This window comes from Lepeophtheirus salmonis, chromosome 8 (assembly GCF_016086655.4).
Source record: "Lepeophtheirus salmonis chromosome 8, UVic_Lsal_1.4, whole genome shotgun sequence".
Lineage (NCBI taxonomy): Eukaryota > Metazoa > Arthropoda > Copepoda > Siphonostomatoida > Caligidae > Lepeophtheirus > Lepeophtheirus salmonis.
Window position 1 is genome coordinate 25,018,853 of NC_052138.2, and position 10,395 is coordinate 25,029,247.

At 32.4% G+C, this 10,395-nt stretch overlaps 2 protein-coding genes across 2 annotated transcripts; both read right to left on the reverse strand.

Annotated features, from left to right (window-relative positions):
- Positions 1 to 1,427: 1,427 nt before the first annotated feature.
- LOC121123535 (uncharacterized) lies at positions 1,428 to 2,715 on the reverse strand. Its single transcript, XM_040718660.2, has 2 exons — positions 2,654 to 2,715; positions 1,428 to 2,573 (listed from the first exon to the last, which is right to left on the reverse strand). Exons 1-2 carry the CDS (start codon positions 2,711 to 2,713, stop codon positions 1,548 to 1,550), a joined length of 1,086 nt encoding a protein of 361 aa, XP_040574594.1. The 5' UTR covers positions 2,714 to 2,715; the 3' UTR covers positions 1,428 to 1,547.
- Positions 2,716 to 6,443: 3,728 nt separating this feature from the next.
- Positions 6,444 to 7,691, reverse strand: LOC121123538 (uncharacterized). The gene is made up of 2 exons (XM_040718662.2): positions 7,628 to 7,691; positions 6,444 to 7,547 (listed from the first exon to the last, which is right to left on the reverse strand). The coding sequence occupies exons 1-2, from the start codon at positions 7,631 to 7,633 to the stop codon at positions 6,570 to 6,572; spliced, it is 984 nt and encodes a 327-aa protein (XP_040574596.1). The 5' UTR covers positions 7,634 to 7,691; the 3' UTR covers positions 6,444 to 6,569.
- Between the last annotated feature and the right edge of the window lie 2,704 nt (positions 7,692 to 10,395).

Genomic DNA, 10,395 nt, shown 5'->3' on the forward strand with positions numbered 1-10,395 from the left:
GCCATCTATTGGAAAACTAATTAGTTTATATTACATATTATAGTTTTGCAGATTATTTAAAGTATTCTCCATTGTTATTGATAAGAAGTTGGACACAGCCTCCGAAACTTGCTGAGTGCTTCACAAACAGGTGTCTTGGAAGATGACAGAACTGTTCCTTGATGGTAGGATTAAAGCTGTATTTATTTTAATAAGAGGCTCTCTTAGTTTGTTTCTTAAAATAGCCCCAGACAAGATTTTCCATTTGGTTAAAATATGAGGAAATCATGACCGCAGTTCTTTGCAATCTCTCTAATTAATTTCAACCGGACTTACCTTCATTGTTAATATTATAGATGGATCAATCCAGAAATTGGAATTGCTTATAACACATGACTTTAATAATTTAGAGGTAATGCCGTTATTTCGATAGCGATCTAAATATCCGGTATATAAGCAACTTAAAATTGATTCGAAGCAAGTTATAATCATGGAAGCTCAAATGAATCATGATGATTATGCTACATTTTATTTTAAAAGGGCTATTATTTAACTGTGTTAAGTGTCTCAGGGAGTGCAATACAGAGCTTAAAGATTCTTCATCTGAAGGTAGTATATTCCACCCCCCAACCCCCTAGATTAACAAAAAAACATTGAGAATCTATCGAATAAACCTACAACCTAGTAGCTATTGAGAACGCTGACAGAGCATGTATTAAGTCCATTCATGTTAGAGTATTCGGACACTTCCCCACTCTGTATTCCCAACAATTTCTATGTTTTCTTTAAAACCTGTCGATTTGTTAACTATTGCTCCACATCATTAGTGTTCTGAACGATGATTTCTGGAACTCCAATTATTTCTTATTAAGCTTTAAAAATATCCCCACTATTGAATAAAGTCCAACGATTGGGATAATGACGTAATTGGCTGGCACCAAAGTTCCAAGTCTTTTGTTCACAATTCCGAGTCAAGCCCAAGTACTTGACTATATTGATTGAGAACAGTTTGAATCCTTGGGTTTCTTTTTAGTTTATTTCAAGACCATGATAATGATATAAGGATCAAAGTCTTAAGAATTTAATTAAATTCAGTAAAAATTAGGTTTAGAGTCCTAATCAAGTCTCGAGTTGTGAGATAAATTCAAGTTAAAAGTTTTCCAAATATAAAAATAGTGTCAAATATGTACGAATTTTTCTTTTATACAAATGTAATATTTAAATGTACTCAAGACTATTTTTTAAGTTCAAAGTCCAAGTTCCTCTCTCTAGCATGCATCATTTTTCATTTGGTGCTAAGAAATATAGATTGCAATATGTACTAAAATAATTATAAATGTATTGGCATAAAGATATTAGAGAATTAGATCTTCTAACTTATAAAACAAGTGTTAAAAAAAGTCTAAAAATTGTTTTTTCACAATAACACAAAATGAAAACATTTCAAACATTCTTAAAATTGGATTTATTATTGACTACATCAAACGGTAGAACAAAATATACTAGTAAAAAACAATTTTGAATTCTATAAACGATAAATAAGTTAAACAAGGTATTTAATATTGCAATTAAGCATAGGTCTCAGCTTCCTTGGTGTCATGAGCATAACCATAAACAAGCTCAATGCAGACTTGCTTAGGGAGAGACAACTCAATTTGTTGGCAGGAAGGAGCACCAAGCTTGGTAGAGCACTTTTCGACGCTTTGAACAGATTCTTCAATTTCAGGAACAGTGATACATTTTTCTTCCTGGATGTCGGAGCAGGAAACGCGTGGAAGAGAGATAGGCTTGTTGACACAGGTCTTGATGGGTTCAGGGTAGGAAACCTTGACGGGAACATCAATGGGTGTAACAACGGGAACGTTGTAAGCGGTTTCTTGAGCAACTTCCTTGCAGTATTGGTGTCCATAAGCTTGGTATCCATGACCATATCCAGGTTGGCAGACAGTGACCATTTGAACGTTGGTTTCCTTCTTAAAGGTGACTTCAACAGTTTTAGCAGTGGTGTCTTGATATCTCTTTTGGTAGTTGTAGGTGCAGATCTCATTGGGGATTTCCTCAATGGACTCGGTACAGACAGTACGTGTGGAAATGTAGCAGTACTCTTTGTCAACAATGGTCTTAATAGGTAACTCAACGGTTTCGCAGGAAGTTTCAAAAGCAGGGGTACAAACTTCGGCGGATTCAGTTACATCTTGAACGGTACAATTGTGCTTGGGCTTTTCATGAGCATAAGCAGGTTGCTTGTATGGAGCAGGCTGGTATGGAGCGGGCTTGTAAGGAGCATATGCTGGAGCAGGCTTATAGGGAGCATAAGCTGGAGCAGGCTTGTAGGGAGCATAAGCTGGAGCGGGGTGGTAAGGAGCAGGCTTAGGATATGCTGGGGGATGGGCAGGGTAAGCTGGAGCAGCAGCTGGGGTTGGTTTAGGATGAGTTGGAGCTGGTGTAGTGTGAGCTGGAGCTTGTTGTGGGTAAGATGGAGCACCATGGTGTCCATGGTTGTAACCATAGGTAGCACCATGAGCAGAAAATGAGGAGAAGGAGGTTTGTTCTCCAGATACAGACAAAGCCAAGCAGGCAATAGTGATGAAAACCTAAAGAAAATGAAATGGAATATAATATTTATATTAGTCATTATTATGCTGTTCATTTTTATAATGAAGTATGTTTGTACCTTCATTTTATTTATTGATGTCTGTTTGTGGGACTCAATTAAACAACTGATATGGTTCATCTTACAGCAACCTTCTTTTATACATAATAAGATATATAGTATAATATTGTTGTTTCGCTCAAAAATTTTCTTCCCGAAGACACGCCTGTTATGTGGAAATGGGCGTTGAAGAAATATTTTTGTTACGTACAACGAAGCAAAAATGTAAAATAATAACAAGATTTGATGAACACTATTTTAATTTTTAAAAGATGATATTTTAAATGCTTCCTGGATTAAAAATTAATTAAGTATACTCAATTTTATTCAGTTTAAATATTTGTTGAATGAATTGAAAATCTTGTCTTATTGGTCTAAAGGATTTTTATTACAGTATCGTGTATGTAACTAGGAGCTCTAATTATAGAATTTCAAACTATAAATGTAAGCTATCTCATAAATTTTGAATATCTAATATAATTTTATAAATTCTAATTTGAAGTAGATCTTTCCTCTTATGAATGGGAATACATATAGTTATCTTTTACGGAAGTCATTCCTAATATGTGGGCCTCGACCCCAAATAGGGTCACATCGCCAATATTATAATTAATTTCGAGGTTAATGTGAATATTATATATATACACAAGGAATAGCATATTAAGGCAGTTCAGTTCCTACTATAACACGAATGGTCCCTATGTCACTCAACACAATGTTTGAGGCGGTATTGAACATCTTTGGTTTCTATTTTCTTTTTTTGTAACCACCGCTGTTGTTGTTCCCACCCGTATTGCTAAATTAGCTCATTTCAGATTAGATCTAGATCAACTGGTTAGAGTTTGCATAGCAATATTAATATAACGGTGTCAATGGTGGTCAAGGTGGAAGAATCTAGTTTCAGACTACATTAGATAAGTTTGGGAGCATCTGGGCTAATTTTTTCATTGATCAATGGTCAGTTTTTGTAAGAATTATTAGAATACTGTGTCCATGGTGGTCAAGGCTCCTCAAAAGAGGTCAAAGAGGTTTAAGGAGAGCAATTATTGTCTCAATAGCATCAACAACTCCGTATGGAGCGTTTGAGGAGTCCTCTTAATGCCTTCAAACTTCATAGTGACTGCATGATTTTCTTCTTCGATGAAGAATTTACGCAAAGGTACTTTACAAATAATTCATTAATGTACGATTCATAATCACAATATGTAGCAGTTTTTTGTACAAAAAAAGAATGCATATGTAAGATACATATACATTATGTCGTTTACTGATTGCTTGTTTTAAAACGGATATACGTATATATTTGAAAAGTTGAGACCCACTAGTCTAAGGAAAAATTGACGAATCATATGATTACCTTGAGGGGTGTAAGTCCTAAATCTCCGGCTATCATTATCATTGTTAGAGAAGAGAAAATTCACTTTAACATTAGGTATAGCTTAATATCATGCCAAAATGGCATAAATGACGTCATAAGGAACAAAAATATAAAAATGAGTTACTTTTTCTTGAAAAGAGTTAATTTTAGTAATATAAAGAAAATTCTAAAAAAAAAACGTCAAGAGATGAAATTATTTGAGAAAGGCAAAAGGAGGCTTTAAAAATCTTTTTAACTAATATATACAATGAAAACATTTTTTTTAACATTTTACATTTTATTGTAGACTAGCTAAGGATTACCCGGGGTTGGTCGGGCCAAGGAGGGAGAGGGAATTCACTTGAAAATAGTCAAATTAATTAAGAAAATTAAGAAATATTCAAAAAATACTTCTATATATACTAATGATTATAATATGAATGTTTCATTGTTGTCCAAAAAAAAGATCCTGATGACTCTTATTCTATTTCTCTTGGATTCTTCACACTATATAAACCAGGTGAAGAGTAAGGAAAATAGCAACTCCATCATTCTAAAAAAAAAAAAAAAAAAACTCATATTATTGCGACTTGAAGAATGATATGAATATTAAAAAAAAAAATGTTTTATGAACTTCAAAAAACATTATAATATATAAGTATGTACAAAATTGTCTAGATGAGAAATCTATTTTAAATTTACTTCAAAAAATTCCCAAATCGAAATTCGTAAAAAGAATTGCAAAAAACTTTTTTGTGCTATTTTTATAAAAAAAAGTTCTTGATAGGATTTATCGAAATTGCAAAGAGGAACACAAACCTACCAAAAAAAAATCATACTTGCAAGAACAAAAAGTTATGAAGAATAATGTTGTCGAAAAATAACCCTCGATAACTGGTTCATTTTTACAATAGTTGCAAACATTATCTAATAAAATGTTCCGAATTGAAAATTGACGTTTTGAAAAAAGGTTTTAAAAATTATTTAGAAAATTACAGATATTTAAGTTAAATATCAATTTTTCTTTTTTATATGCAAACCAATCTCCAGATAATTTGCTAACAACTTTATTCTATGTTAATCCCATATTCCATTGCAAGTTCCTTTTTTCCACCTGAAATAATTGAAATAACAATTTTCACCGACTTTTTTTTTTTTGCCCAAAACTTTTTTGATTTTGAGTAAAGTTATTCGTAAGTTGGTTTTTAAAATCTCTTTTTGATAAATAATTCAAGCGACTATCTAGTCTCCTTGAGCTGCAAAAAACAGTTTTAGTGTTCTGGGTATAGCATTACCTCCCTAAAAAAATGACACCCCCGTTTTAGCCTGTCCAAGCTCAAAAGATGGGCCCATGCCAAATTTCAGCCTCTTATGTTCAACGGTGTGGGAACGTATAAAGGACATGTACAAACACATTCTCCTTTATATATATACATATTAAGTAAAAAATAATTATGTCTTCTAAAAAAAAGTCAAAAAAAGGTTTTTTTTTCATTTTAAGGTGAAATATGTATAATTAAATAAACCACTTGGTTCTATGGGAGTAAATAAAGGATTGGGGAAACATTTGGCGCCTCCAAATTTGGGTAATTCGGAAAATTGAAATTTTATATTTGGGCATTTTTAATAGAAGTGATTCAATCTGTGATATGCAAGTATTTACAAGATCACTTGCAAACCAGGGTCCTAAATTTTCTCCACCCTTGTTTTTATCAAAAAAACGGAAGATAGCGTAATTGTAAAACTATGAAGAAGCTTAAAAATATAAATATATCATTAAGTGTAGGTATTATGTAAATAAAAAACAAATATTCTAAAAATCCATATCTTTTTAAACTATTTAAACATACAAACCAATATTTCACAGGCTTATTTAGGTCAATTATCGGCTTTGTATTCAAATGTCTGTGAGGAGTCGAGATGTACAAAAAGATAAGCAAATCTTTAAATTTGTCATTTGATTTTCGGATTTTGATTTTAAGAAAAACCATTCCAAAAATATTTTATGTTGACGGGCCACATAAGTACGAAGAATTGATTGTATTATATTTAAAGTAAATTTACATGTAAATTGTTTAAGATTAATACATATTTCAGTTGTGATAGTAAACGTGTTGTCATGATATAAATATTTTCGTTGTCACTTGTCAGTTATTTTTGCTAATGAAAATTGATAAATTTCTTAAAAATTTTCAACAGTGGGATTATTAATCCCTTCATTATGTTGAACTTATCTTCTCAAGGTGATTTATATGTTTTGAGTAACAATCCATGTCTCCACCAGGCATCATTTTTCATTAGGTGCTCAGAAATATAAATTGCAATATGGCCTGAAATAATATTATAAATATATAAGCTAAAAGATATTGGAGAATTAAATAATAAATTTTCTAAGACATGTGTTAAAAAAGTCTAAGACTATTTGTTCTAAAAAAAAAATGAAAAAACTCAAAATATTCTTCAAATTTGATTTATTGACTCTATCACATTGGGCAAGGTAGAACAAAATATACTATAAAAACAACATTTTTGCTTTATATAAACAATAAATAAGATAAACAATTTATTTAAAGATTGCACTTAAGCATAGGTCTCAGCTTCCTTGGTGTCATGAGCATAACCATAAACAAGCTCAATGCAGACTTGCTTGGGGAGGGACAACTCAATTTGTTGGCATGAAGGAGCTCCAAGCTTGGTAGAGCACTTTTCGACGCTTTGAACGGATTCTTCAATTTCAGGAACACTGATACATTTTTCTTCTTGGATGTCAGAGCAGGAAACGCGTGGAAGAGAGATAGGCTTGTTGACACAGGTCTTGATGGGTTCAGGGTAGGAAACCTTGACGGGAACATCAATGGGTGTAACAACGGGAACGTTGTAAGCGGTTTCTTGAGCAACTTCCTTGCAGTATTGGTGTCCATAAGCTTGGTATCCATGACCATATCCAGGTTGGCAGACAGTGACCATTTGAACGTTGGTTTCCTTCTTAAAGGTGACTTCAACAGTTTTAGCAGTGGTGTCTTGATATCTCTTTTGGTAGTTGTAGGTGCAGATCTCATTGGGGATTTCCTCAATGGACTCGGTACAGACAGTACGTGTGGAAATGTAGCAGTACTCTTTGTCAACAATGGTCTTAATAGGTAACTCAACGGTTTCGCAGGAAGTTTCAAAAGCAGGGGTACAAACTTCGGCGGATTCAGTTACATCTTGAACGGTACAATTGTGCTTGGGCTTTTCATGAGCATAAGCAGGTTGCTTGTATGGAGCAGGCTGGTATGGAGCAGGCTTGTAAGGAGCATATGCTGGAGCAGGCTTGTATGGAGCATAAGCTGGAGCGGGATGGTAAGGAGCAGGCTTAGGGTATGCAGGGGGATGGGCAGGGTAAGCTGGAGCTGCAGCTGGGGTTGGCTTAGGATGTTTTGGAGCTTGTTGTGGGTAAGATGGAGCACCATGGTGTCCATGGTTGTAACCATAGGTAGCACCATGAGCAGAAAATGAGGAGAAGGATTTTTGTTCTCCAGATACAGACAAAGCCAAGCAGGCAATAGTGATGAAAACCTAAAGAAAATGAAATGGTATATAATATTTATATTAGTCATTATTATGCTGTTCATTTTTATAATGAAGTATGTTTGTACCTTCATTTTATTTATTGATGTCTATTTGTGGGACTCAATTGAACAACTGATATGGTTCATCTCACAACAACCTCCTTTTATACATAATAGGATATGTACTATGATATTGTTGTTTCGCTCAAAAATCTTCTTCCCTAAGACACGCCTGTTATGTGGAAATGGGCGTTGAAGAAATATTTTTGTTACGTACAACGAAGCAAAAATGTAAAATAATAACAAGATTTGATGAACACTATTTTAATTTTTAAAAGATGATCTTTTAAATGTTTCCTGGATTAAAAATTTATTAAGTATACTCAATTTTATTCAGTTTACTCAATTTTATTCAGTTTACTCAATTTTATTCAGTTTAAATATTTGTTGAATGAATTGAAAATCTTGTCTTATTGGTCTAAAGGATTTTTATTACAATATCCTGTATTTAACTAGGAGCTCTAATTATAGAATTTCAAACTATAAATGTAAGCTATCTCATAAATTTTGAATATTTAATATAATTTTATAAATTCTAGTTTGAAGTAGATCTTTCCTCTTATGAATGGGAATACATATAGTTATCTTTTACGGAAGTCATTCCTAATATGTGGGCTTCGATCCCAAATATGGTCATGTCGCCAATATTCTGGGGGTTATAATTAATTTTGAGGTTAATGTGAATATTATATATATACACAAGGAATAGCATATTAAGGCAGTTCAGTTCCTACTATAACACGAATGGTCCCTATGTCACTCAACACAATGTTTGAGGCGGTATTGAACATCTTTGGTTTCTATTTTCTTTTTTTGTAACCACCGCTGTTGTTCCTCCCACCCGTATTGCTTAATTAGCTCATTTCAGATTAGATCTAGATCAACTGGTTAGAGTTTGCATAGCAATATTAATATAACGGTGTCAATGGTGGTCAAGGTGGAAGAATCTAGTTTCAGACTACATTAGATAAGTTTGGGAGCATCTGGGCTAATTTTTTCATCGATAAGTGGTCAGTTTTTTGTAAGAATTATTAGAATACTGTGTCCATGGTAGTCAAGGCTCCTCGACAGAGGTCAAAGAGGTTTAAGGAGAGCAATTATTGTCTCAATAGCATCAACAACTCCGTATGGAGCGTTTGAGGAGTCCTCTTAATGCCTTCAAACTTCATGGTGACTGCATGATTTTCTTCTTCGATGAAGAATTTACGCAAAGGTACTTTACAAATAATTAATTAATGTACAATTCATAATCATAATATGTAGGAGTTTTTTGTACAAAAAAAGAATGCATATGTAAGATACATATACATTATGTCGTTTACTGATTGCTTGTTTTAAAACGGATATACGTATATATTTGAAAAGTTGAGACCCACTAGTCTAAGGAAAAATTGACGAATCATATGATTACCTTGAGGGGTGTAAGTCCTAAATCTCCGGCTATCATTATCATTGTTAGAGAAGAGAAAATTCACTTTAACATTAGGTATAGCTTAATATCATGCCAAAATGGCATAAATGACGTCATAAGGAACAAAAATATAAAAATGAGTTACTTTTTCTTGAAAAGAGTTAATTTTAGTAATATAAAGAAAATTCTAAAAAAAAACGTCAAGAGATGAAATTATTTGAGAAAGGCAAAAGGAGGCTTTAAAAATCTTTTTAACTAATATATACAATGAAAACATTTTTTTTAACATTTTACATTTTATTGTAGACTAGCTAAGGATTACCCGGGGTTGGTCGGGCCAAGGAGGGAGAGGGAATTCACTTGAAAATAGTCAAATTAATTAAGAAAATTAAGAAATATTCAAAAAATACTTCTATATATACTAATGATTCTAATACGAATGTTTCGTTGTTGTCCAAAAAAAAGATCCTGATGACTCTTATTCTATTTCTCTTGGATTCTTCACACTATATAAACCAGGTGAAGAGTAAGGAAAATAGCAACTCCATCATTCTAAAAAAAAAAAAAAAAAAAAAAACTCATATTATTGCGACTTGAAGAATGATATGAATATTAAAAAAAAATAATGTTTTATGTACTTCAAAAAACATTATAATATATAAGTATGTACAAAATTGTCTAGATGAGAAATCTATTTTAAATTTACTTCAAAAAATTCCCAAATCGAAATTCGTAAAAGAATTGCAAAAACTTTTGTGCTATTTTTAAAAAAAAAAAAGTTCTTGATAGGATTTATCGAAATTGCAAAGAGGAACACAAACCTACCAAAAAAAAATCATACTTGCAAGAACAAAAAAGTTATGAAGAATAATGTTGTCGAAAAAATAACCCTCGATAACTGGTTCATTTTTACAATAGTTGCAAACATTATCTAATAAAATGTTCCGGAATTGAAAATTGACGTTTGATATTGAAAAAAGGAAAAATTTTAAAAATTATTTAGAAAATTACAGATATTTAAGTTAAATATCAATTTTTGGTTGCCAAATTTATATGCAAGCCAGATAAAACAACTTTATTCTATGTACTTCCCATATTCCATTGCAAGTTTTTTTTCCAAAATAATTGAAAATTGACTTTTTTTTTTTTTTTTTGAAAAACTTTTTGATTTTGGTAAAGTTATTCGTATAAGGTTTTTGAAAAATCTCTTTTTGATAAATAATTCAAGCGACTATCTAGTCTCCTTGAGCTGCAAAAAACAGTTTTGTGTTCTGGGTATAGCATTACCCCCCAAAAAAAAAAAATGACACCCCCGTTTTAGCCTGTCCAAGCTCAAAAGAGGGGCCCATGCCAAATTTCAGCCTCCTATGTTCAACGGTGTGGG